The sequence below is a fragment of the Agelaius tricolor genome, unplaced genomic scaffold (assembly GCF_023055355.1).
Source record: "Agelaius tricolor isolate 1412-34295 unplaced genomic scaffold, bAgeTri1.0.p SCAF_5, whole genome shotgun sequence".
Taxonomy (NCBI): domain Eukaryota; kingdom Metazoa; phylum Chordata; class Aves; order Passeriformes; family Icteridae; genus Agelaius; species Agelaius tricolor.
This window is the reverse complement of record NW_027269265.1, coordinates 51,542,608-51,568,779: the sequence shown is the minus strand read 5'-3', so window position 1 is coordinate 51,568,779 and position 26,172 is coordinate 51,542,608. Positions and strand designations below refer to the sequence as shown.

General features: G+C 43.7%; 3 protein-coding genes and 2 non-coding genes across 10 annotated transcripts in view; all 5 read left to right on the top strand.

The window, feature by feature from the left end:
* Positions 1-7,790, top strand: part of DENND2B (DENN domain containing 2B) — a 153,660-nt gene extending 145,870 nt beyond the window's left edge. For 5 of the 6 annotated variants that reach the window (XM_071427929.1, XM_071427928.1, XM_071427932.1 and 2 more), the window contains 6 exons: positions 1,591-1,768; positions 2,811-2,852; positions 3,845-3,956; positions 4,946-5,185; positions 5,429-5,515; positions 5,921-7,790. In XM_071427929.1, coding sequence (XP_071284030.1) covers positions 1,591-1,768; positions 2,811-2,852; positions 3,845-3,956; positions 4,946-5,185; positions 5,429-5,515; positions 5,921-5,955 — 694 coding nt within the window. In that variant the 3' untranslated portion in view covers positions 5,956-7,790. Of the gene's footprint in view, positions 1-1,590; positions 1,769-2,810; positions 2,853-3,844; positions 3,957-4,945; positions 5,186-5,428; positions 5,516-5,920 lie in introns of those variants that run through there. The other variant, XM_071427934.1, reaches the window with a different exon arrangement.
* A 637-nt stretch (positions 7,791-8,427) lies between these two features.
* On the top strand, positions 8,428-11,160 carry RPL27A (ribosomal protein L27a). The gene is made up of 5 exons (XM_071427935.1): positions 8,428-8,516; positions 8,798-8,861; positions 9,274-9,349; positions 10,131-10,305; positions 10,984-11,160. The coding sequence occupies exons 1-5, from the start codon at positions 8,514-8,516 to the stop codon at positions 11,110-11,112; spliced, it is 447 nt and encodes a 148-aa protein (XP_071284036.1). The 5' UTR covers positions 8,428-8,513; the 3' UTR covers positions 11,113-11,160.
* LOC139590745 (small nucleolar RNA SNORA3/SNORA45 family) lies at positions 9,682-9,814 on the top strand. Its single transcript, XR_011679425.1, has one exon. It is a non-coding gene; the product is annotated as a small nucleolar RNA SNORA3/SNORA45 family (small nucleolar RNA).
* On the top strand, positions 10,628-10,759 carry LOC139590746 (small nucleolar RNA SNORA3/SNORA45 family). The gene has a single exon (XR_011679426.1). It is a non-coding gene; the product is annotated as a small nucleolar RNA SNORA3/SNORA45 family (small nucleolar RNA).
* Positions 11,161-14,102: 2,942 nt separating the features above from the next.
* Positions 14,103-26,172, top strand: part of TRIM66 (tripartite motif containing 66) — a 46,378-nt gene continuing 34,308 nt past the window's right edge. Inside the window, exons 1-2 of the mRNA XM_071427936.1 lie at positions 14,103-14,574; positions 25,405-25,508. Of these exons, the coding sequence (XP_071284037.1) occupies positions 14,355-14,574; positions 25,405-25,508 (324 nt within the window). The 5' untranslated portion in view covers positions 14,103-14,354. The remainder of the gene's footprint in view (positions 14,575-25,404; positions 25,509-26,172) is intronic.

The window sequence follows — 26,172 nt, the reverse complement described above, 5'->3', positions numbered from 1 at the left end:
TCTTCCTGCTTTTAGCTTAACATGGCTCTTTTTTTAGTTGCTCAGCTAAGATGACTGAATTTGTTGTAGGTGAAAATGCCAGGGAGTCATTGAAGTGATCTTGAGGAAGTGCTGGGAGTCTGTACCAGGTTCCACAGCTCTTCCAAAACACCACCAGTGTGCTTGCTGTGGTAAATGCTTGAGACCAAAATATGAGGCAATGGCAGCACCATTGCTTGTTATATATAAAAATACAAATTAGAGAAATGCATAATTTTACAAGAGTCTTGTGTCAGGCAACGTTTGTTATAAATCCATGCTAGGATTGTCAGATCTTAAAGGAAGTGTCAATTAAAACCAAGCCAGCATATTATTTGCAGTAAAACACAAGGATTTGCTTTTCCCCAACATTTTCTCTCTTTGTCCCCTATTCTCATTTTTCTCATGCAGCAAACTTTGAAGGTAAATCACAGATGGGAACAAACAGGTGAAACCTTTCCTCTGGCCTTGGAACAATTCACAACTGAAGTAAAAATGCTGATGAAGGTTATTCTGGTGGAGGTCTGATGCCACCTAAAGCCTCCACCAAGTCTTGCAGTAGAAGAAATGAGCATCTCTCCCCAGCATTTTGAAGCAGTAACCGCTCTGCATTTATTATTTATAGTTCTTTATGGCTACATTAAGCACAGCAGAAGTTTGCAATGCAAGAAAATTAGTTGTCATGTTGGAACCAAATTTCTGTCATCTCAGCCTGTGAGAGGCAGATGTTGTAGCTGTGATATGGAGAGCTTGTCTTTATTCCCCTGATGTGAAAACTCACTTGGTAATGATGTTCCTTAATTTTTAACATTTGGAAACCATGTGACTGTAAAAGCGAATTGGATTCAGTGATGGAAGGACATTTGCCATGATAATATCAAGCCTTAAATTTTAGGAGCTACCAACCTGTATTTTAGAGTACTCTGCTGAACAGGATCAATACCTTTATCACCGAAGTTGGTTAATAAGTCCTTTAAAATGTATTATAATAAAAAGATGCTATTGTCAAAAAAATACACTATCTTTGAAAAATGTGTTGCTTTTACCAGCTTTCCTTTGGAGCAGGTATTGATTGTTGGGGGCTTTTTATATCTGATTTGGTAGAGTTCTTTGTGAGGATTTTTTTCCCAATTATATTTTACTTTTCATTTTCCTTTGTTCCTGTAGTTAGGACCCTTACTATTATGCTTTTTTACTACTGATATGATCATAACAGCCAAGATCTGAAGTTGCTTTTGGGTTTTAAGAATTGTTCAAAGTGGCTGCTTTTGAGTGCTTTTGGGAACATTGAATCTTGACTTCTAGATCAAACCATCTCCTATGAAACAAATGGATTCTAGTCTGAAACAAACAGGTTCTAGTGTTGTACCTTTGGTTTGAGGTGTGCTGTGAACTGCCACACTGCACAGCACAGAGAGGGTAGGGACTGGAAGGGGACCAAGGCCTGTCTGAAGACACGAGTGCCAGAGAGGCAGCACCTTGGACACTTGAATTTCAACAGTTTCTCAGTGGGTGGAAGGTGTTGTGAACCAAGACAAGCCTTTGCTGACCTGGTTGTTGCTGTCTCCCCAGCACCCTGTCGAGCTGCTCCCATGCTGTAGTGGCCCTGCTGTACCCCTTCTCCTGGCAGCACACCTTCATTCCTGTCCTGCCCTCGTCCATGATTGACATCGTGTGCTGCCCTACCCCCTTCCTGGTGGGACTGCTCTCCAGCTCTCTGCCCAAACTCAAGGACCTGCCTGTAGAGGAGGTAGGAGCTGGCACCACAGTTGTTTGCCTGGAGTAAAGCTGGCCTCTCCTAGGAGAGGGCTGCCACTGGGACATAAATCCTCACATGTTTAATTTTTAATCTGCCTCTTTGTTTCTTCTCTGCCTGCTTCTCATTGGCAACTGCCTCTTGGCAAAGCTGCAGCAGTAGCTTTATTCTTCTCTTTTATTCTGCCTCTCTTCCACACCTGGCACCTTGTCAGAGACAAGTGAATGTTTACCTGGTCACCAGTATTTAGGGTGTAAATATGCTGATTTGTTCTGGAACAAGAGGAAGCCATCTGCTATGACATCTCTTAATCCTTATGGAAGTGGTGCATGAAGCCATAGCCCACACAGGAGACAAAACCTTTAACAATTTTACCTTCTAAGACTTTGTTGTTACTATATTGGAAATTAAATGAGAGTTGCACTTCATCAGCTCTTCCAGTAAAAAACCCACAAAAATACTCAAGGACACACTCTTTTCTCTCTTGCTCCTATTAGTTTCTTGTCATTTTTCTAAGGAATTTTCTTGTGCTCGCTTCCAAGGCCCTGTGTGCCTCTGGCCCAGGTAAATCTCTGCTCCATTTCCCTCTGCTTTCCTAACATTGCTCTTCCACATCTTCCCAGCTCCATCTCTCAGCTTTGCTGCTTTTTTATCATGAGTATTTCACACCCTTGCCCTTTGGAATCCCCGCTGCCTCCACATTGTTTTCTTGAAACCCCTTGAAACAGTTTTCAACTGCATGTTAACAAAATTATTAGTTATAACTTGCATAGATTTAAGAAAAAAACCCTTTTAGCTTCTTTTAATATATTAATCTAGTATGAGATCTGTTGTATCTATGTTAAATTGGACTTGTAGCTCTAAAGAAAACCTTCATGTTGTTTCATAAAGCACACAGCCTCTTGTTTCACAGTAGGAATTTGATTCATGTTGAGGCTTGTTCAGCAGATGATCTTTTGCTATTAAAAACCAATGAACAAATGAATGTTTTCTGTGTCTTCAGATACATTTCACAGCAGTGTTTTCTTTTCTGTAGGCTTTGATGGTTAACCTGGGATCTGATCGATTCATCAGACAGGTAAAGTACAGCTCCAAATGCTGCCATGCAGTCTAGCAAGCTGTTTACCCCTATGGTGTGATTGGGTTTCTTTGATCAGAGGGATTTGGCAGGAATTGTGTGTGCAAAGGGAAAGCGATGAGGGGAAAAAAAGTTCTCGTTTTCTGTTCCACCTGCAAATAAGAACTTCTCAGTAGGCAGAAGGGATTGAGGCTGTGACTGTCAGAAGGAATCAAGAACTGTATTCACAGTGGAAAGAAAACATCCAAAGATAATAACATCACTTCAGCAAGAAAACTCACACACTGTTGGAGGTGAAAAGGACAAAAATAGCAAAGAAAATTGGCGAGTGAGAGCACAGAGGTGGAGAATAGTTTAATGTGACAGGAAAAGCAGAAACCTTGTAAACAAGGAGATGAGGGATCACCATCTCCTGACAGTCATGTGGCACTAAATAATTTCCAACCAACAGTCTGCAGGTTGCATGGGGAAACTTTTGTGTTCGATTCCCTGGCTGGTGAACAGTGGCTGCAGAGCTAAGGCTCCTGTGCTTACCTGGCTTCTGGTGAACAAGCATAAAGTAAGATGAAGAGAGAAACAGGGGCAAGACCCAGAATACAAGACAGACTAGAAAACAGTAAAAACAACTGTCAAGGACCAAAGGAGCTGCCCACAACCAACTACAGCAGCTGTGTGTACACCGAGCAGGGCTTCATGTGATGTGTATTTAGTTAAACAGAACTGTTTGGACTCTTTGTCATGTGAAGAGCTGGTTCCACATTTCTGTGTTTACCTGCTCTTTGGATTATCATTCTTGACTTAAATCTTATTAAGAGTGACAAATTTTTACAAGTATTTGTTAGTTGCACATAGATTCTCATTCTTTTATTTATGTAGCCATGACAGTAGCAGATGCAAATATTTTTCATCTGAATTCTAAACCTGCTGAAAGTATTTGCTGGAGTTCCTGAATAGTTTATTGTGGATTAAGGATTTTTTTTTCCCTCCATCAGATGGATGATGAAGATACACTATTGCCTAGAAAATTGCAAGCTGCTCTGGAGCAGGCTCTAGAGAGAAAGAATGAACTATTAAATCAGGATTCAGATAGTGATTCAGATGATGGTAAGTTCCATTGGAAACAGGGACTTGTGTAATAGACAAATGTAGGTAGAATTGTCATTTTCCATGCAGGAGAAACAAAGATGGGACTTGAGGTCTCAAGTACCTTTGGTGACATCAAAGGCTGTGTCTGAGCACACAGAGAATGAGACTGACGGCATCAACAGACAGCGATACCTCACCTGTGGTTTATTTTAATTTCATTGCAAATGACAAGGACTCCTGTGGGTCCCTCTGAACCTTTGCTCAAACACAGGTTTGCAGTTAACTTGGCCCTAACTCAATCCAGATAATTCTCCAGGCTTAGGGGTGTGTCTGAGTTGCTCTTGGCACTCGGTATTTTCAGGGGAGAAGCAGGTACCACCAGAAAAGAATTTTAGTCCAAGATGGGTTGGGCTGTCTCTGAAGGTTCATATTTCTCTTCAGCAGTGATAAAAACAGCCCAGGGTGAATTGAATGCCTGTGGTTAAATGGTATGAAACAGGCCCTTATTCAGTTTTTGGAATTTATTTCTAATCATATGTATTACATGTATAAGACTGTTTAAACATCTCAGAAACTATGAAAGCCCAAATTCTACAACAGACTATTTTTGATCAGTTTTTGGTACAGACTTATTATCCTCAGAGATAAATATTTCAATGCTGAGTCATTCAGAAGTTTTTAAAGAGAATTTGCTCAAGAGTGAAAACAGGAGGTTTGATTTTGGTGAAACACCCATCAAATGTTTAATTTGCTGAGCTGTTTGCTGAGGATTTGTAATTCTCGCTGACTCTTGGTCACAGAACACCAATTCTGCAGACTGGCACCGTGGCTATGGCGCTGTCCCCCTCTCCATGTGCATCCAGGTGTGCAGGGAGCCGCTGCCACTCCGGCCAGCTGTTAGCGCGGCATCAGGGAACCGGGAGATGCACAGCCTGGCCCTGCGGGGATAATGCTGACAGCTCTGGTAGCAGCTGATTTTGGTGTCTTATTGCTGCCTTATTTTGCAGAATGTAACACCCTGAATGGATTAGTGTCTGAGGTTTTTATCCGATTCTTTGTGGAGACAGTTGGCCATTATTCCCTGTTCCTAACCCAGAATGAAAAAGGAGAGCGTGCCTTCCAAAGGGAGGCTTTCCGTAAATCTGTGGCCTCCAAGAGTATCCGCCGCTTCTTGGAAGTTTTCATGGAATCCCAAATGTTCGCCGGTTTCATCCAGGACAGAGAGCTGAGGAAATGCAGGGCTAAAGGTACGGGTGGGTGTCTCCCCTGCGGTGCGGGTAGCGCTGTTCCCTGGGGTCCCGCGGGTTGCAGCAGCGCCCGTCCGTCCCCCTGCGCTCACCGGGAAAGCGGAAACCATCCCTGAAATCCTGCCCGGTTAACCGGAAGGTCGCTGCGAGCGGAGGCTGCCGGGGCGGGAGCCGGGGCCCTGCGCGGGGCCCGGGATCAGCCGGACACGGCTCACCCCATGCCTGTCTCCCTGTCTGCCGCAGGGCTCTTCGAGCAGAGGGTGGAACAGTATTTGGAAGAGCTCCCGGACACGGAACAAAGTGGAGTAAACAAGTTCCTGCGAGGCCTCGGTGAGGAAAATCTTTAGAAGTATTTCTGAAATGGATTTTCATTGTGATGCTGGGTTTTGGTTGTGGTGGTTTTTTTTTTGTTTTTAATTTGAAAAAGCCGTACCGGAGGTGAACTGAGGTAGTAGAGTGGTTTCAGCGTGATAGGAATTACGAAAAAGAAAACAATGAAAAACATAGTTAAAGGTGTAAAACCAGATTTAATGATGGTCCTTGTTAACACTTTCATTTTCACTTGGGGATGGGGGAACCAAGCCATGATCGAGGAGTGGAACAGGAAGGGGTTGGGGCAGTCGATGTTCTGTAACTCAGCTCTGCCTGCTGATGCTGATTACAAGTTACACCCATTTGCTGTCACTTTGGATTGACTTTGCAATCTGCTGGAGACTGACGGTGTGCTTCCTTTAGGTAACAAAATGAAGTTCCTCCACAAGAAGAACTAGCTCCTTCCTGCTGAAACACCAACCCAAAACCTATTTATGGCACCGTGCGAGAGACCTGCGGCGCTGGAGTGCGGAGCGGGAGGAGAGCGGAGCGAGCTGAGGCAGCTCCAGGAGAAGATCCATGGATGCTGTGTCAGTGTGCCACAGGATGGCTCCTCCATGTTTTTGGGCAGAGTTTGTACATAATATGCTGTAAGCTTTTGTAACTGATTTTGTAATGAGCGAGAAAACTGTGGTAAATATTTGTATATTCCTGAGAATACCAGGTGCTTGTTTTTTTTCTTTAGTATGAGTTGAGTTATGCTTGGTGCAAAAACGAGTAGCTGATTATGTGCAGCTGACTGTCTCAGCAGAACCACTGACTCCAAGGGATGTTTGATGCCTGAACACTGCGGGGTGAATGAGCTCGGGTACGTGGGAGAGGTTTTATGCACGGGGCTGCTCTCGTGCGGCACAGGCGCTTGTCTGTCTGTCTGTCTGTTTCCTTCGAACTGATTTTAAAGGAGAAATAACAAAGTAACTTGATAATAAGGTACTTGGTTCACATTGCAGAACCTCCACTTGGTTTGAACTCTGGTCAGTAAACTCCTTATAACCCACTGTGCACTAAGATGCTAAGCCTGGGGAGATCTCAGCTCTCTGACATGCAAGCTGCAGCAAGTAGGTACAGTACAGCCTTTCCTAGTGTATGTATGTATGGATCCTAATAAACTCTGTAAATAGACCTGTTTGTTTATATTCATTGCAAACCTCTGCACTTCCTCATGTGGAGCAGGTACAAACACAGCAACTCACCTGTGATTTTTAAATGAATTTGTAATTAAAATGTAAAGTGGATATTACAAACCTGTCTTTCGGTAGGTTTGCTGGTTTTGTTTTCACTTTAGGGTTTCTTCAGTGTTTTTCACTAGGGCTAAGACAAGACATTTTATACCCCTTTTTAAATAATTTTATCCTAACAAAAGCATCTGTTAAAACATTTTTTCATGGGTTAGCAGCGAATGATTTTATCTTTGTATCACAGATACTGCTCCTGACCTATGGAATTTTCAGTTGGCTTTGTGCTGTGCGTGGTGCTCAAGTGTCACATTCTTCCTTGATGTAGAAACAGAGCTCCTGTTAAGGTTCTATAAGTTTTCCCATAGTCTGAAGAAGAAAATATTTAAAAAAATATAAAATGCTTCAGATCTGACAGATAATGAAAATTAGCTGAAGCCTCTTACCTTCAAAGGAAACCCACCACGCTCTGGTGTTCGTCATTCTCAGCGTGACTGCTGTAGTTAGATGGGCTTTGAGGCTTGCGCAGTTCCTGACCTGACAGTGGTTCTGGTTTGCTATCAGCCTCATAGAGCAAATTCGAGGGCTGTTCACTGAAAAGGTGAAGTCGTTTCCTTTTTCAGTTACCTCCCTCACACTCCAAAATCCACAAAAGCATCTGAAGTGTATGTGAAATGTCAGTGAAATACCAGGTGCTTTTGCTACAGAGGAAATGTCACCAAAACTGGTAACTTCCATTAGTTTTACTCTGTGATATGTTCCAAGTTCCAGAATGATTGCTAGATGTAATTCTTGAGCGTGGAAGGAGTAATGTCACTTGTACAGGTGGCTTCTGGCCTTTTTATAAACAACAGCTGCTAGTAACTGTAGGGGGAAATACATAATTCCTCTTCAGAAAATGATGGATAAAACTGTATCAGGACATGCTGTGGAGTTACTGCAAAGGCAAGACAAAGCCGATGTACAAGAATGTTGTGCTGTAAAACCCATCTCCTGTGCCAAAGCTGTTTTGCTCCATTTGCACTTTAAAAATTAAAGGAGAAAGCTTTTAAACATTGTGTCATCTGTCAACGTGTTCCCATTTTTGTAATGTGAATTGGAGGATACCACTGGGCAAGGTGAGATCATGGCCCAAAAAATCTATGGGTGCCTTTTTGATCCTCAGACTAGAGCTGTGTGAAACAATCCTTGTGGTGTCTGGAGGTCTGTGCTTGAAGGGATCAGAACAAAAACCAAGGAGTGCATTATTTTCCCTACTAAATTAGTTGTTAAAACTAATGGTGTTCCTGAGCATGGAAGATTGTAAATGCACCAGGAAAATTCTAAAGAAAAATAAAACCAGGCCTGTGTTTAAAATTGGCAAATTTTAATCCTGAGGCCTGTGTTTAAAATTGGTAAAGTTTTGTTTAAAATATTAACAGCATAAAGTCCATTTAAAAAACCCCTAGAAACCAAACTTAAGAAACAGTGACACTCCAGGAATTCACACTCCAGTGGGGCAAGTAATGGTGTTTAAGGACGTAGTGTTCATTTCCCCACTATTATGGATGTTTAATAAAGTGACCAAATTTCCAAATACTGCTAAATTCTGTTTAAAGCTCCGCTTTCCGCGCCGGCAGCAGACGGGGGGCGCCTGAGGGGAACTGTGGGCCCGGCCCCTCACAGCTCCGCCCGGCGCTCCCGCCTCAGCGAAGCCTCGCGAGATCTCGGCCCCGCCCCGCGTTCCTTTGCCCGCTCTCGCGAGAGCCGCGCCCTTTCTCTCCCTCGCGCACGCCGGCAAGATGGTGGGAGCTGCTGCCGGGCCGGCGGGGATGGGCTGGGATGGGATCGGATCGGGATGGGACTGGGGCCCTGCGGCCGCCGCCCCTCGCTCCCGCGGCGGGACGGGACTGCGGAGTAGCGGAGGGTGGTGGGGAGGCGCGGCTCTGAGCCCGCGGCGGGCGGGAGCGGTGCGGGGAGGCCGGTCCGCCATGGCGCCCGGCTGCGCGGTTCCCGGGGCGGGCGCGGGGTTCTTGTGGCGCTCGCTGCCCGCCTCGCTCACGGCCGCTCTCCCCCTTCCCCGCAGCCTTCCCGGCTCAGGAAGACCCGGAAACTGAGAGGACACGTCAGCCACGGCCACGGCCGCGTGGGTGAGTGGAGAGGCGGCCGCGGGTGCGCCGGGGCCTGCGGCGGCGCGGCCCCGCCGGGGCTTCCCCGGCGCTGAGGGGATGCTGCTGCTGCCCTTCCCGGATCCCTAAAAATGGGGCTGTGCGTGCCGGGTACCCTAGGAATATCGAGCGGTGCTGAAGGCCGCAGCGTGCCGCGTGATCATGTCCTGCACGTTTTAGACTCCCTGGGTTTCTAACTTCAGCATTGCTCAGCCCATCAGTACTGGGTATGCGATATCTTCAACTTCCAGGGCAGTGCAGTCTCCCTTTCAACTCTATCCATGCCAACCTTGTCATACCACAAAATAAAATAATTAGTTTAAGTTGACATTAAGAGTATCTCTAAGTATTATGTGTAATATCAATGTAACAAGCTTAAAATTTTTTTTCTCAGGCAAACACAGGAAGCATCCTGGAGGACGTGGTAATGCTGGTGGTTTGCACCATCACAGGATTAACTTTGATAAATAGTAAGCTAACGTTTTAAATATCTACTAAATATGATGCTCATGAAGTGGAAGCAACTGACTTTTATATGTGAATAAGCAAAGTTTTCTGCAATCCTGTGTGTTTTTTCCTTTAATGGGAAGTGTGGCATTACAGCTGCTCATGTCCCCACTTACCCTAAAATCAAAAACCTTTTCACTTGGGATTTTGGGGAGTTCATTGTAGCATTAGGTAAAGCTGGCCAAATTTGCCTGTTAGAGTGTGGTCCCTGCTTAGCAGTGCACACAGAGCAAATTCAGAATGTGGTGTTCAATCCTGTTGGCTGCACCAGGTAAAGGGGAGGGATGTTGTGACTCCCGAGACTATAGAGTCACATCTGGGCCCTGCCCATGGTCCTGGTGTGCTGGAGTGCTCGGACAGGAACCACTAATCTCTATTCACTGGCTGTGCCCTGCCTGGCCCAGTCAGTCACCGGGTTAGTGACAGCAATGCCACAGCTTCCCAGGCAGGGCAGGCCTCCCTGGGTCCGTGGAGGTGGGGCTTCCCTGGAAATACAGCCTCAGCAGGGAGGGGGATTGAGGGGTGAGCCCAAGGGAGAAGGAGCACTTAAATAGAATGGAATTGTTCCTTGGTTTGGATACTAATCATTATTGCACCTAAATTCTACACACACTAATATGCAAAAGGGGGTAATGTGACATTGTGGACACTCTGATGTTGTAAGATGCTTGTTTCAGTGTTAGAGTTCTGCTTGTTCAGGGTGAGTTAAATTGTGATCTACTCTGGAATGTGTTTGTGCCACAGTCACCCCGGTTACTTTGGGAAGGTGGGCATGAGGCACTATCACTTGAAGAGGAACCAGAAGTTCTGTCCCACTGTGAACCTGGACAAGCTGTGGACGCTGGTCAGCGAGCAGACCAGGCTCAACTACGCCAAGAACGAGGCCGGCCTGGCCCCGGTCATCGACGTCGTGCGCTCGGTGAGTGCTGCTGGGGCTGAGCCCTGGCCCTGCTGCCCTCCCAGGGGAGCCTGGCTGGGCCTGTCCCGCTGGGCAGGTGCTCAGCTGCACGTAAGCTCCAGTGCTTTGTGCTCAGAGGCTCACCAGACAGATCCCTGGGCTCTGAGTAGTTACAGGAGCACTTTGGGTGTTGCATTTTTCCTTGTAAGGACATTTTGTCCTGCTGGTGTGTGTTTGTGAACAGGCACTGCCCTCCTTTGGGTGGTGAAGGTGAAGGATGGCTGGTTTGGGATGTTCCTGAAGGAGCAAAACCATGGTGGGGCCGGTCTCACGCCATGTCACCCTCGAGACTAGAGTCACATCTCCACATGTTTGGTTGTCTTGGTGTGCTGTAGTTCTCGGACAGGAACACCTGATCCATATTCACTGGCTCTGATGTCCTGTGTCTCAGCCAGCCACCGAATCAGGGACACTGCTCTGCCTCTGCTGGCCACTTAGGGCCACTTCTCACCTCCTGTGACTTCAGCAGCTGTTTTGTTAATTGTCTTCATGTCATGATTGTCCTTTTAATGTAATGAATTGACTGCATAAGGTCATGGTGATCATGGTTTGTTTTTAACCAGTGTGTGCTAACAGGCCTGAATGTAAGAGCCTGCAAGCTGATTACAAACACTGAACTTCTTTTTTAAATCTTTTTAGGGCTACTACAAAGTGCTGGGCAAGGGGAAGCTGCCCAAGCAGCCTGTCATTGTGAAAGCCAAGTTCTTCAGTAGAAGAGCAGAGGAGAAGATCAAAGAAGTTGGTGGTGCCTGTGTGCTTGTGGCATAAAAGTTTTTGTTTTATTCAAATTTTTTGAATAAACAATGCATAAAATGAGCTGGTTTACAGAAGTTTGGGTCGTTCTGATTTTTCTTTCCTGACATCTTCAGACACAGTTCACACTTAATGTTACCTGCATAATATTTGATCAGTGGTTTGGCTGCTTCTCACTTTGTTTTGAAATTGCCTGACTACGGTGTTCAGTACCTGCCATGTGCAGATATCTCATTGTTTTGTCTTTATAGGGTGGCAAAATTAAGTTCCGTATTTGTGCTGCTCTTTTGTTAGTGATCCTTTCTACAGCTGTCTGGGAAGAGGACTTGATGTGATTTTGATGGGGATTCTTGAACACTAAAATGGCATCCAGGGGAAGTTTGTGGGGATGGTGCCCTGGCCTGCGGGAATGGAACAGCAGGACTGTGGACAAGGAAATGCAAAGTGACAGCAGTGTACCAGTAACTGTAAATTGACATTTGCAATCTGCCCTCCCCAGGCTGGGTATGCAATTCCTGCTGTTTCCAGCTGGGGGACAGTTGGTGCCAGCTATCCTCAACCTTCCTTACAGCTGGAAAAGCAGTGGCACAGCTCTAGAACCCTCTGTGTGCAGTGCTGATGTATTGGTTTGAAATGATGACCTGAAATAATCCTTGCTTGGTTGTAACATCAAAGCAGGTCTTGTGGTGTCTGCAAGGCTTAGCCCTGCATGCCAAAGCAGGATTTAATGGAAACAGTAACTAATGACTAAATAACAAATAACTAAAGCAGTGAGCTGGTTCTCAAGTGTCAGACCAAGAGCCTATGGATGCTGTCACTTATTTTATGCTTGCTGCTGAAGTTGATGCACATGACTTCAAGTATGTGTGTGACAGAATCCTAGGTAATCACCTTCTAACCTAGTGTTTGGCAGCAATTAAATTTAGAGGGCTTTTAGGGTGAGGTTGACGTGTATTCCATTTATAAAATAGTTCATCTTAGCCAGTGGTCCTGCTGCTTGTCAGTAGCTATGGCATAAGTGGGCAGTTTGTTCCAGAATACAGAGGAGTTTGGGAGCTGTGTCTCACTGGCTGCTGGCACTGCTGTTTCCTAATTTGTGATGCTGATGTAGCTCCATCCCCCACTCTGGCTCCAGCCATCCAGCCAGTTCTTTATCCAGTGACCCCTCCAGGCCATGGGCAGCCAGTTTCTCCAGAAGAAGGTGTGGGAAGTGGTGTCCAAGGCTTTCCTGCAGTCCAGGCAGACAGACAGACAGCTACAGCCTTTCCCTCACTACCAAGGGGGTCACTGTGTCGGAGATTGGGTTTCTTGGGCAGGAGCTGCTTCCATGAGCCCACTCTGACTGGGTCTGATGCCCTGGCTGTTGCACAAGTGCCACTTGATGGTGCTCGAGCTGATCTGCACCACGACCTTCCCCAGCACCAAGGTCAGGCCTGGGATTCCCTGGATTCTCTTTCTGGGCCTTCTTGTAGCTCGTTACAATCATCAGCCTTCTCCTCCTCCAGCTGCCTGACTACTACTGTGCATACCTGCCTCAGAACTAAATTTTAAACACATTTTTTTCACTCTTACTCTTCCCCTTCCTACCAAAAAACTTCTACTCAGTTTTGCATGTTGTTCAAAAGGCCTAAATTGAAATGTACAGTAGCCTGCTTCTCATCCAGCCCCAGCTTTGGCTTGTAAGGTGACAGAGCATTTCCCAGTATCGGGCTTTGTTTGCACTGGTTCTCTGTGCATGGATGCTTTGGGCTGTGGTTTCTCTGTGTCAACATTGTGGTAATTTCAGACCTCAGCTTCCTACTGCAGACATTACATGTTTTTGTAGGTGCAACTTTGTCTTCTTAGCAACAGGAGCTGCAAGAAATGAGAGAGATGAAATGAGGTGAGAGGCTGTGCTGCTTCAGTGACATTTGCCCCTGATAGATGGTTGATAAAGATGCACTGTAAAAAGTGAGCTTGTGTAATAAGCACCGATAAAATGTTAATTAAACCACAGGTACAGCTGGCACAGCTCATCTCCAAAGAGTCCTCTGGTTTTGGAATTGGAATCTGAAGTTTTAGTGGTAGGTTTGAATTTATCTAAGTAATTTGTCATTCAAGTTGGTGGGTATCCACCTAGTTGAATGGGTCTTGGGTATGAAATAGGATGCAGACTTTAACATAGGGTCCATTTTTCTTCTAAAATATTTTAAATACTGAAGACTTCAGGATACAATGCTTTAAAAAACTACCGGTTGTTAATTTCTGAGACATTCATAATTGTTTTTGCATTGCAGAATAAAAACCCAAACCCAGATCTGCTTACTAACCATTTCCACTGGAATCTACCAGAACACAGAATCCCTCGGGAGAAGAGATAGCCCTAAGATTAGAGCTGCTGCTCTTCTGTGCTGGAGAAATCTGGAGATTGAAGCTCATTCCTGTAGCTTCAGTTCCATCCTGCTGGTAGCAGGGCCACCATGCCAGGGCCATCAGCAGCTCCATGGGACTCTGGTGCCAGGAGGCTGGATCAGCTGGAAGAGAGGCTCCAGAGGAAATGAGGCTTTATCTGCTTTTTCTCCTCTGCTACAACTTGCAGGATTTGCCCTTTGCAGTCTGTATCTGATCAACATCTCTGACAATCTCAGAGCTGAGGATGAAACATGAACTGCAAAACTCTCAGTTGACCTTGGGGAGCTTAGGCTGGTGGGAGGAACACTAGGAAGCTATAATCTGATCTGTGGTTGTCCTAATAGCTAAAATTTGATTACTGCAAAGTGGTTTTTCTATAAAGAAGATTGTCAGAAGATGCTGTACATTTTTCAAAGCAGCTTTCTAAGATGCATTGCTGAAATGATGGACTTGTGGGTACTGTTTTCTTTACATAAAAACTGTAAAATATTTGAGTGAAATTGTAAAAGCAGCCAGAGAATCTCATCATTTTAATTGCACAGTTTCAGTGCTTCTAGCAGGAAGTGTACAGCGTGTGACAATTCAGCTTTGTAAGGAGATCAATAGAACAGATTAGTTCAGTTTCTACAGAAGTTGCAAATACTAGAGAGATAGTGGGATCATGGTTTGTAAACCTTAAACCACGCTCTCCTGCACAACAATCTGCAAAGATATTCTCCTCTGTAAAGCAGGTATGTGATTTTCAGCTGCAAGGAACTTTTTTTTTTCCACAGGGGCCACATGAATGTTTATTTGATCGTGCATCCCGTGTTGCCCTCTGGTTTGCACTTGAGAGATCGAGTGTTTTGTGAGGTGCAGGGCTTGCCATGAGCCATTTTGTGACTCTTCATGTTTTCAGGGCCACACTTCAGCCAGCAGGAATGGAGACCCTGGATCTGTTGTGGAATTGTTTGGTGTGCAAATGGGAGCTGCGGAGGAGGGAGCCCAGGATGCTCCCCTGCCTCCACTCCTTCTGCAAGGAATGCCTTCCAGGTTTGATCCAAGGATACAGCTGTGTTCCCACTCAGTATGAAGTGCTCTATGAAGGTAATGTTTAAAAACCTCTGGCTTGTGCTCTTTGCTATGCAGTATTATAGAAAGAGATGCACTGAGAAGCAATTTTTGAAGCCTGTTCTTCTGCAGGACTACTTTAAATTGATAAACTAGGAGAGTGAAAATTTGTGTGAGCAGAAAGTGGATTGGGAACAAGCCACCTTTGTCATGTTTTTCATCCAACAGCAGTGTTTTGAAAAGAAATAACATAGGCAGCATTTTAACATTTTTTTCAGAATGGGCTGAATGTTTCACTTACCAAGTTGACATTATGAATATTTGATTTTCTTAGCTTAATAAATGAATAAATGCTACAAGATAGCTTCAAGAGCAAATTTTTTTTTGCAATCTTTTTGACATGCTGGACCTTTCTGTGTTACTGGTTGTGGTGATAGTTTTGTTCTTCCTTCACCTCCTTCAGTGCCTCCTCGCCAACAACACAAAGCCACCCAGTTCTTTTGTTTCTAACAGAGGTGACAATAATTGTTATTTCATATGTGTATTCTGGTGCACTGAAACTCTCATCTTGTTGTGAGTGTTGCTTACTTTAACCCTTGTGGCTGTAAACTAGTGAGGACAAGAAGCATTTCTTGGCTGTGCCTTTTGGAATCTGGGAGTTATTTGTCCAGTTCTTGGTCATGATGTTAATAGAAGATGTGTAACTTTTTTTTAAATAAAATCTCCATGGCAGAATATAGTAATTTTACTGAAAGTGTCTTAATTGCTGTGGGGAAGCATTCCAGACTCATTACTAATTTATAAGAAGAGCAAAGGCATGTAGATAACTTGTATTTTCACAGGCTTTGAACTTTAGTTGAGTAGGAGGCAACATTATTATTTCTTCTGCAGCAGATTTTAGAAACATGTAGGAAGAGAAGACACCTTCCCTGAGGTGAGGGTGATCAGAACTGATGAGATGACATAAACCAGACTAGTTCAGGTTTGAGAACAAATGGAATCAGTGTTCAGAGGTCACTGCTGGAAGGCTGGCACAACACAAAGGCTAAAGGAAAAGGCAAAGGAAAAGGCTGTTCATGTGTGGGTGGGTACAGAGAGAAAAAGATGTGAAGGTAGGAGAAGGAGAGAAAGAGAACAAGGCAGTCATTGCAAGTAATGTCTCCTTAAAAATTTTAATGCTTGGACACAGTAGGCCTAAAGTCTGAGGGACCTCTCTGTAATAAAATACTGTTGAAAAAAGCACTCCATTAATTTTTATGTATCCTCATTTGACATCTCAGCTGTTTCTCTCCTCCTCCTTTCTGTTCACCAAGTGGAAAAGTGAATTTCTACCACTTGCTGATCTTGGATGAAGTGCAGCTACAGGTTCTAATGAGTTGTTAAAATATTGGATTTTTTTTAAGGTGGATCAGGAATTGTTTGTGTATAGCCACATGGAATAAATACTAGCTTATTTCTGTATTCCTGAAGTTTCTCTGTTTACTTCTTCATTCTTGTGTAGATAGGGAACTTCTATGGGAAAAAGCAAGACTAGAGAAAAGAAATAATTAACAGTGATGACCCAGTAAATGAAGTGAGACACCAGGTGCAGGGACTCAGTTAATCTATGAGCAAGGAAAGCAGCAAAACCAAAACACCTGTGTCTCTTAATTAAGCCAATGACTGAAACTGCAGCCACCACAGGTCAGGCAGGATAAATTTGTGAACTCTTCTGATGGCATGATGCTAAATGTTCCTTATCTGCACTGATTGCTGAGTTATGGGCAGTACAATTCCAGTTTCCAGTGTCATCTTTAAGTTTGGTCCTATGCAGGTGCCAGTGATAAAGGGTAAGTGCAAGTGCTAAACCATTGTAGCTGAGTAAATGTGAAATATTGCCTGTAAGAAAAATGTGTTTCTTACTCACTGTGAATTCCTCAAGCAAGATGTGAGGGTGGAAAAAATGAATGTATTTGCAAGTGAAGTTATTTTGGCATTTGTCACAAAAAGAATATTTGAATGTGCAGGTTTCTGTATGCTTTGCTACAAGTAGGGCTCTGCTAACATAAAACTCATTTCTAGTTTGTTGTTTTGTACTGAAGCTGCTGAGAAGCTGGGAGTAAGTGGTCTTGACATCTGATGGGGGTTGGTGTTGGAACTTTTATTCCTGTGTGTGTTTGGGGTGACTCCTGAATAAAAGCCCTGAGGTAGCAGCCAGAGCTCCTATGGAAAAACTGCATAACCACCAGAATTTATCCAAACTGTGAGAACTGAGAGTTTGGGAATAATTTGAGTGCAAAAAGGAAGTTATCTTTGTGAGCTTGACTCCTACATGTGCTTTTTCTATGAAGGGGACTTTAAGCTTCTCAGTCTTTCTTTTATATATCTTATTTTTTTGGGGTTTTGTTGGTTGGTTTTTTGGGATTTTTTTGGTTTTTTTTTTTTTGGTTTTTTTTTTTTTTTTTGTTTGTTTTGTTTTGTTTTTTGCAGGCCAGTGTTGCTTTTCTATTTTTATTCCTTGTCTTCCTCTAGCAGGGAATCCACATCCTCCTCCTCTACAGATTTGCATGTTATGTGTTTCCATGTTTCCAGTCTGTTTACTGCATGGATAAAAGAATAATTTTCAAGAGAGGGCTTGAGTAAGAAAAAGAGAATGTTCTCACATCTCTTGAGAGGGAAATGTCTCAGATGTGAGCTGCCACTCAGGGTACAATGTTGGTTCTTGCTTTCTTGGGTCTTTCTTGGGTCTACCTCTTTCTCATGAAGTTCTAAATCCATTCAAAACCAGATCTATTATCCATGTTCCTGTGTTTATCCCTCCTCCCTGAACTGGAGGTGGATGCCAAAATAAATTACCCCACATCTGCAAACCTTCCTCTCTGTGGGATGTTCAGTGATGTAAATTGATTTAGCGCTTTAAACATCACCAACATGTTCATTCCAGAAGTAGTCAGGTGAGGACCAGTGGAGGTGCATTGTTGGAAGAAGCCCATGTTTTTGCAAGATTGTCTCAGCTAAAGGGTTTGTTGGGGTTTTTTTTCCTTAAAGAAAAGAAAAATCACAGGTAATTGCTGCTCAATCACAGTTAGGACCCCTAAGAACAAGGCAGGTCAAAAAAGATGGACTGAAACACCTTATGGAATTCTGCTAACTGATACAAGCCCTGGAATTCTTAACATTTTGTGACCAAATTGTGTAATTAGCCTAACCTGTAAAGTAAAAGGCTGTTAGTAGTTTTTCATCTTTTTAAATTGCTTTGTGAAGTGGTGGATTTAACTGTATGATGTTTTTGTATTGAACTTGTGTGTTGAGCTATTACTTTCTGTAATTTCATTTAAAAATGTTCTTTGCCCTTTTGTACTTCTCAAAGTTGGAGAAAAGTAATCCTGGAAAAAATGGCTGCATAATTTCTGCCCATATTCTCTGCATAACTCAGAAACTGTCCATTCTTGTGTTGTGTTCACTTAATGCCAAGAAATGTGATGTGGTCGTGTATTAGAGAAATGTGAACAGATTGGGGAAAACCAAACTTTTAAAGAGAGACTATGTGGCTTCAAGTATTGACAGATGTCCACTTGATGCATTTTATTATTTCCTGATGAAGGTAAACAGTTTTCTTCAGCTGGTATGGTAGGATATATATATATATGTATATATATATATATGTATGTATGTATATGTATATAATTGTGGATCCTTAATTGTGAACACTTGTTAGTGAGGCACATCCAAAAGTCAGCAAGGTGTTGATCAGAGTGATCTTCAGGGGGTTTATTTCAGGAAAATGATTGAGCTCTAGGACTGCTTTGGCTCTAGGCTTGTTTTCAGTGTGAAGTTTTGGCCCAGGAAGTGTGGAGCAGTGGCTTAAGGAGACTCCAGGTGTTGACACACAATGCCTTGGCTTGTTTTCAGCCTGTATTTAAATAATAACAAACAGACAAGAAGCCATACACAGAGTTCTGTAAACCACAATTTAGTTCAGAGTGAGGCAGTTTAGCTGCCTTGGTAGAGCTGTGCTATCTCCAGGATACCCAATAACCTTGTTTTGATGCACTCATTGAAGGCAGGTGATGCAATGCAGTGATCTATTTATCCTGAAGGAGAGCACCCTTTTGCTTTAATTAAAGCCACTCAGAACCAAATGCATGTTTTACCTCTAAAAAGGGGAGTAGAAAGGTTATTCTGAAGAGAAAAACTGTTCATAATGTATATATTTAGTCAACTTCAAGTGGGTTTAAAGTTAGTCAGCCCTTTGCACTGTGCTGTTTGGCTGCCAGACCCAAAAGGCAAGTGAAACTTTGAGGGGTTTAGTTATATAAATATGAAACTGTGGAGTGGGAGGTTGTCTTCAGAGCTGTTTCCTATAACCTATAATTGGGTCTCCAAGGAAATGTAAATTATGCCTGCAGCTTGAGGTGTAGTTAATGCTCTCTGAGAATAATTATTCTGATGGTTGTTGGAGGAAAAAGAGCAGAGGAATAGGTGCAACATGTGGACAGCAAGTACAAATGTGGTGTGTGTAGTAGCTCCACTGTTTGTTCCTTTATGCTAATCGATTCTCATGATAATAATAAGTAAATTATCTGCATTGATTTATTTCTGAGGCAGTCAGCTTGAGGGTTCTTTTTATTTAACCCTGACCAGACTGGAAGACCTTGAAACAAAACTGAGCTGTGGTTTTTCATGTGCTTGGTGTCCATGGGTGGTGGAGAGGTTACAGTTGGCACTTGAGGTGATTTCTGTAAAAGATCCACAGCTCTGTCACTTAGAAATTAGATTGTTGCAGTGTAGATGGAGTTGAAACTATTGAAACTGTTCAGAAATTCTAGCTCTTTCTTTATTGGTACTTTTACAAAGGGACACTCTGTCTAAATGTTGTTATTACTGGGTCCAATGCATTGTGGCAGCTTCCGTTAACCAAGGGATGTGGGATGTGAGACATCCGAGCTGGGGCTTGGATGGGATGAGGCAGAACCTTCTTGTTTTCCTGAAAGCTGATTTTGGATACCCCAGGTGTGGAGTTGGAGTGTCCACACTGGGCATCTGTGTCTGACTAATGGATCCACTGCCTCTGAAATTCCATTTTTCCCCAACCCTCTGTTGAGTTGCTCTGGCTGAAGGGAGTGTGAGAGTGGAAATAAACCTGGTGACTGCTGGAAAAGGGCTGCAAACTAATTCAGCCAGGTAAGCATCTGCTGCTGAAGCTTTGCAGGGCTCAGAGGTGCCTGCACATAGACACAGCCAGAGTTACACATCTCTTTCTGGTGCAGGTGCCTTTTGTGGGGATGCTCAGATGCACAGGGCTGCTGGGGATGGGGCTGAAAGGAGCAGTGGGCCCTGGAAGGATTCAGATTTAGGGCTGCTCCTCCACATCCCCCATGTGCTGACACTTTGCAGGAGTCTCTTCAGTACAGTGTGGTCTGCAGAGGTTCTTCAGTAGCTGATAGCTCACATACACTGAGAATATCCTATATGTGGTTTAACCTGCATATAATTGTGAAGTAGGGCTTTATTCTGTGTATCACAATGAGACAGGGCTTAAATCCAGCATTAGGATCCTTGCTAGCCTTTCTGAACTGATGGCCATCTCTTTAGCAGGGAAATGGGATGTCAGAAATAACAATTTCAAGTGCTAAACAGCAGGAGGCACTGAACTTCTAAAAGATAATTTATGCAAATGTTCCCACCTCCTTCCTACCAATTTTTTTTCCACGAAAATTAGAATGTGTCAACATCTCTGTCAGCTTTTTGCCGCTTCTGGAGGGTTTGATATCAACACTGGCCTCCCTTTAGGCACCACAATTGTACCTGATCTCCTAACATGTGAACTGTTGTTGGAGTCCTGTAATTCCTTGCTGAGTTGCCTTTCAGAGCCAGAAATTGCATCATTCTCCTATGTACAAACAGTGAGTCTCCAGGGCTTCTGAGTACTCTTCCCTTCACCCACAGTGCTCTGATCGTGATATATTTAAATGAGCTGTCTGCAAAGTGCAGGTTCTTAAAACAGATGAGCAGTGTTGTTTGGAGGCAGTGGCAAGGTAGGAAGGCAAGAAAAATATTGAGGAAATTGAAAATATGGTCTGCAAAAGGTACAGTGGGAGTGAATGGCACTGTGAGACCTGCTGCTGCCTGGACTGGGAAAAGCTCCTCTCTTCCCTTCTGCTCCAGTCTGAGGATTGAGGGAAGACCCAGGCAAGAAGGGAAGTAGGACACTGCTGTTCATTTTGACTATGGGATGTTTATTTGGGAAAAATGCAATCAAGACAAGCTCTCATAGGCCTGAATGAATCCTAGAGGAAAGGGCAAGGAAGAAGGCAAAAGCAGAAAAAACCTCTGCACCCTGTAGTGACTCAGGGCACCTTTCTTCCCTGCTGGCTGGCCAGAATTCCTGGCCAAAGACGAGGGAGCAGCCCCAGGGAGAGGGGTGGTGACTTCAGTGTGCACCACAGCACTGCCTGATCCCAGGGAATTCCTGTGTGTGCAGCTCCCACCACCCGCCTGTCCCCAAGAACAGGTGACTCTGTGGGTGGCTCTTTATCCAGAGCACAGGTAAGGGGTTTGCAGGAAAATGTGCCTTGCTGGTGGCTTGCACTCTGAGCACAAGCACAGCAGGATGCTGCTGGTGGCTGCTGGTGAATGTGTATGGAATTACTTGCTTAATTTCAGCTTAATTGTTGCTCCACAGTTCATTTTGGATTGTATTTATTATGCCAAGGTAACTTTTGATTCTTTGGGGAATTCATATTGAAAAAGACTGGGGCATTTCCATAGAGCACAGGTTTTCATTAAGGGGAAAAGGTATCAAATAAACCCAATTAGCTGAATAAGTGTGATCTCCAAAGCCACCATGCTCAGGCAATCTCTCTTCTAGTAAGATGCAAATTTGTCTCCTGTGCTTTTATTAAAGTTTTAGCTATAAGATTCAGTATTGGGTGGTTTTGATTAGCCCACCTGTTCCTAGGAAAGGACTTCCAATACTCTGTTGCTGTGGTGTCCCCATTATTTTTCCTCTTAACTACGCTTTTTAAAAATTTTAAATTTTTTTAAAGTTAAGTTGATGGCTCTGCCTGCCTTCTGTTCATCTCAAGGGAATTTTAGATTTGAAATCATTGTAATTTACAGTTACTTGGATATTTGAGACACGCTCTGACATTTACTCAATCTAAGCTGTACTTGGTGGTCTAAAACAAAGCTCTGACCTGTGCAAATTGCTCCATGTGTATCTCTGGAACAACACTGATTTTAGCAGCACAACTTGGATCTAAAACCTGGGAGAAAATTGTGCTGTGCATCCAAGGCATCACTTTTAGATGTCCCTTAATATTAATCACCAGTAATGTTATTTACCTTCAAATTGTTGATTGTGTTTCTCAGCAAATATGTGAGGGAGGCTTTTGTGCAGAACTGAAACCCATGCATGATTTATGTTTTCTAAGCATGAAAATTATTGAAGTTGGGTTTTTTTTAATTTAAAAACACTATAAAGATTGCCTTGCTCATTATCAAACTAAATACATTCTAATAATGCTGTATTCTATCCTTCACTGGTTTGTAACAAATTAGCAGAATTTAAAGCTCACATGAACATGCCTGAGGCCATAAGCATTCCATGAAGTATCATTCAATTGGTTTAATTTGATTTAACATTCTGTACTAACAGAATAGTGTTGGAACATAATGAAATAGTTAAGGGAATAAATCACACGGGACTCCATTTTCTTCATGGTGGAAAAAGGCAATTCTTTATTCACAGAACTCCTTTTTATACAGTTTTACAGACCTGGTGTGTGATTCCAATTGGTCAGTAGCTTTCTTGCCAGTTTCTTTATTGGTTAGTAACAAGTTATTATCCTGTTATTATCAATTGGTCACTCAGACCCCAGGGTGTATGTGCAGGAAAGGTGTATGTGCTGTTTGTGAGAGATAGAAAAAGGAAAGCTAACAGTGTAAAACCAGTTTATACAGGTGCTGGTTGTTTTTCACCCAGGAGTAGATTGTTGTGCTAATGAGCTGCTCACACCAGGATTGCTTTCACATGGGAACTTGCAAAGTGCTAGCTTGACTTAGAAGAAATGACAGCCTAACAGATTTTTGAGCCTTTTTCTTATAATTTTTCCCCTTTACTACAACAAGTAGTGACTTCAATAGTGACCTTTTTTTACCCTGTGTACTGTGTGATAGAAGCTGTCCTTGTGGGACAAAGCCTTGTGCCTTTGTTTGCCAGCCAGCAGCTGCTCCCAGAAATGATTTGTGGATGCTCACCCGTAAATGAGAGAGTACCTGAGAGAGTCGTGCCTTTCTTACTCCAGGAAATCACCTGTTGGCCATTTCCCTCTTGGTCCACTTGCAGGGCATTCTGTGGCCTCATCATGGAGGTTTTCTCTCACTGTTAGCCAGATCAAGAGCTGGCAATGCTGTTAGGGGGAAAGAGGCTGGTTCCAGTCCCCAAGGGCTCCAGGTGGCTCTGTGAAGTCAGGAGCTGGTTTCTCCTGACTGCACTGAGAATTAGAGCATGTCCCACGAGACTTATTTGGGAAGCTGCTTGCAGAGTAGGTGTCTTGCTTCCTGGCTTATCAATCAGATAATGTCTGTCTTTTTAGTCATGCTGCTGTTCCAGCTGTGCCACTTCTACAGGGCTGGCAGGGAAGCTTGAGGAGAGTTTCAGCTCCCAGGAATTGGTGCTGCAATTCAGCAGTGCTTGCAGTAAGCACCATTTACAAGGAGGAGGAGGAGGAGGCACTGTCAGTGTAACACAGCTTGCCTGGCCTCCTGCTTTTGCATGTCTCTAGAGAGCAGAGCTGCTAGCAGGCACCTAAAAGGCTCCTACTCTGTCATTTGGGAAAGCATGGAGAGGTTTCGGTGCCACCAATATATGAGAATTGTGTTGTGCTAGGGTGTAACATGTAAAATGTGATTAGCTACAAAAATTGTAGGCAATTCAGATCTTTTTTCAGCTTCAGTCCTTATAGGAAGGATGCAAAGTGGAGCAACTGCTAAAAAGAGTTCTTCAGCTTTCTGCCATTGTGGGCATCTTTATCAGATCATTTTTAGCACCTTTGTAGCTCCTGCCAGCAAACACCGTTAAACAAAGCTCACTTTGCATGCCTGATGAGCAGAGCACTGGAAATTGCTCGTGCTGCCCTTTCCCCTGGGGTGACTTGTGGCTGAGTAGCACAGGCACCTGTGGGCACAGCCTGCTCCTTTTCATGTCTGCATGGCCTCTCAGGGCTGTGTGAAATGCACAGTAAAATGAACAGTTTGGGTCGACTGTGGTCTGCTGCATGGGCCCCCAAACCACAGTGCTGCTCTAAGTGCAACCTTGGAAAATACAAAGCAATTATGCTTTTCCTTTTATATAAGATTTGGGCTAAAAAGGATCCAAACCTCATGGAAGTGGTTCTTGGTAAGGGAGACTCTTAAAAGATGTTCCAGATCTCAGAGTTTCCTCAAAGGATTTGTGAATGGCAGTGAGTGTGTTCAGACATCTGGGTAGTGCTTTTGTCAGAAGCAGAAACGCAGGGATGTGTTGGGGTCTGTGTGTGCCTGTCAATGTGGAATGCTGCTGTTAAAGCTACACTAGCCCAGCTCTGAAACTGGGGACATTTCACAATTAGCATTCTGCCCCTGGGCAGGGACTGCAGGAGCCATTCCCAAGGGACAGGCAATACCAAGCACCTGGAAAACGGGAGAGGCTCTGATAATGGTGTAATGTGAAGAGTAATAGAGAGCTTAAGGTTTAATTAACTTACAGGCCACATTCCGTGTGCACTGACAATTTTGAGTCAAGGGGAAAAAACCCACATGGAACAGTAGAATGTTGTCATTGATCTTGCTTTAAAACCTTATCTTAGGCGAGTTTAAACCATCTATTAATTGAAAATACTGTTGTTAGTTATCATAAAGAGAGGACTTGGCAAGGTGAGCATAGCATAGAAATTCTGCTTTTAAGAGAATGTAAAAAACTTGGATTAAAAGAAAAGATACACTTTGATAAGGTGAAACAGACTGGCACACCACCACCACCCTCTCTAAAGGACTGTTTGCACACCTGCAGTAGCTTGCAGGAATGTGGCCAGGAAAATGCAGTGTCCTTTTACAAAAAACCCCAAACCAACAGAGCCAAATACAAGAGAGCTCCTAGGCCAAGAAGTCAGGGAACGAATATCAGAGGTGCAAAAATGCAGGTGTGCAGTCATGGACACCTGCTTGAACTCTTGGTTCTCAGCCCAGGCAGACACTGAGATTCACCCCAGTTGTGCTCAGTTATTCATGAGGCTGGAGCCAGGTTCTGATGCTCACTTTGCTTTGGGGGAGAGCACGTTTTGCCACCTCTGGATTTACTATAATAATTTTCCTTATGAAGCTTTTTTTATCCTTTATCTTTTTTCTGACTTGTTGCTTCTGCCTGTAGCACGTTACTCCCCCATCACTTCACCTGGATTGCATCCTGCACTGTAAAACTGGTACTAAGGAGTTTGTGTTCCATGCTTGGGTACATCTCTGGAGGGGTAAAGCTGCTCCAGAAGCACAGGAAATCTCAGAAAGCACATGTAGATCTGTAACAAGGGGGTACAGTCTAAAGTGCAGTTTTAATCATCTCGAAACCCAGTGAGAATTTGGACGTGCAGATATCATCAATAAACATGGAAATGAGTCAACTGAAATATGGTGTTTTTCTAGGAGTTTTGTTGCTTTGTTTTTCTTTTCTATATATTGAACCAGGTCTAGCCACTGAGGGTTTGAAGGATGCCTTAGTTTCCTGGAACTGCCCATGTGATCCAAAAAAGCCACAATACTGAAGTGTGGTTTATATAATTTCCTGGTTCGCATGGCTGGTGTGCATTGCTTTATTTCTGGTGGTTTCCTTTTTTTTTTTTTTGAATTCAGGTATCCTTTCCTGCCCTGTGTGCAAACAGACCTGCTTTGCAAGGGATGTAGTTGAGAATTTCTTCCTCAAGGATTTTCCAGTTGGTGATTCAGCCATGGCAAAGGTAAGTGAAAGCCACGAAATTGTGGCTTGTTGAAACACTGTCAGATGAGCACTGCAAACAGAGAAAATCTTGTTTTAAATAAAAAAATTATCTTATAGTTTGCTTATGCAGCACTGTAATTACTTCATTACCAGAGATGGACACACTGCCTTCATAGAAATTTTAAAACTTTAGTTGAAGAATCAGTTTTAGTCCCTGTATTTTAAACAGTCCGTTAAAAATATTGCTACTAATCTATCTGTGATGCTCAACATATTGGGAAGGTACTGATTGTCTTGGATTCCTCATTGTCCTCTTAGCTCTCAACTCAAGGTAAACAATCATGGAATTGTTAGGATTAGAAGGGATCTTTGGAGGTCATCCAGTCCAACCCCTCACCAAGGCAGGGTCACAGGAGCAGTGACACAGGAACACATTCAGGTGGGTTTGAATGTCTCCAGAGAGGGAGACTCCATGAACTCCCTGGACATCCTGTCCCAGTGCTCTGGCACCCTCAGGGTAAAGAAGCTGTTCCTCATGCTGAGATGGAGCCTCCTGTGTTTTAGTTATGGCCATTGCTCCTCATCCTGTCCCTGGGCACCACTGAAAAGTGTCTGGCACCATCCTCTTAGCCCTCCTTTGAGATATTTATCAGCATTAATGAGATCCCTCTCAGCCTTCTCTC

Coding starts and splice junctions, on each gene's coding strand:
- RPL27A (XM_071427935.1), top strand. Junction 9,350..10,130: donor AGGATTAACTTTGATAAATA/GTAAGCTAACGT, acceptor TTTGTGCCACAG/TCACCCCGGTTACTTTGGGA. Junction 10,306..10,983: donor TCATCGACGTCGTGCGCTCG/GTGAGTGCTGCT, acceptor AAATCTTTTTAG/GGCTACTACAAAGTGCTGGG.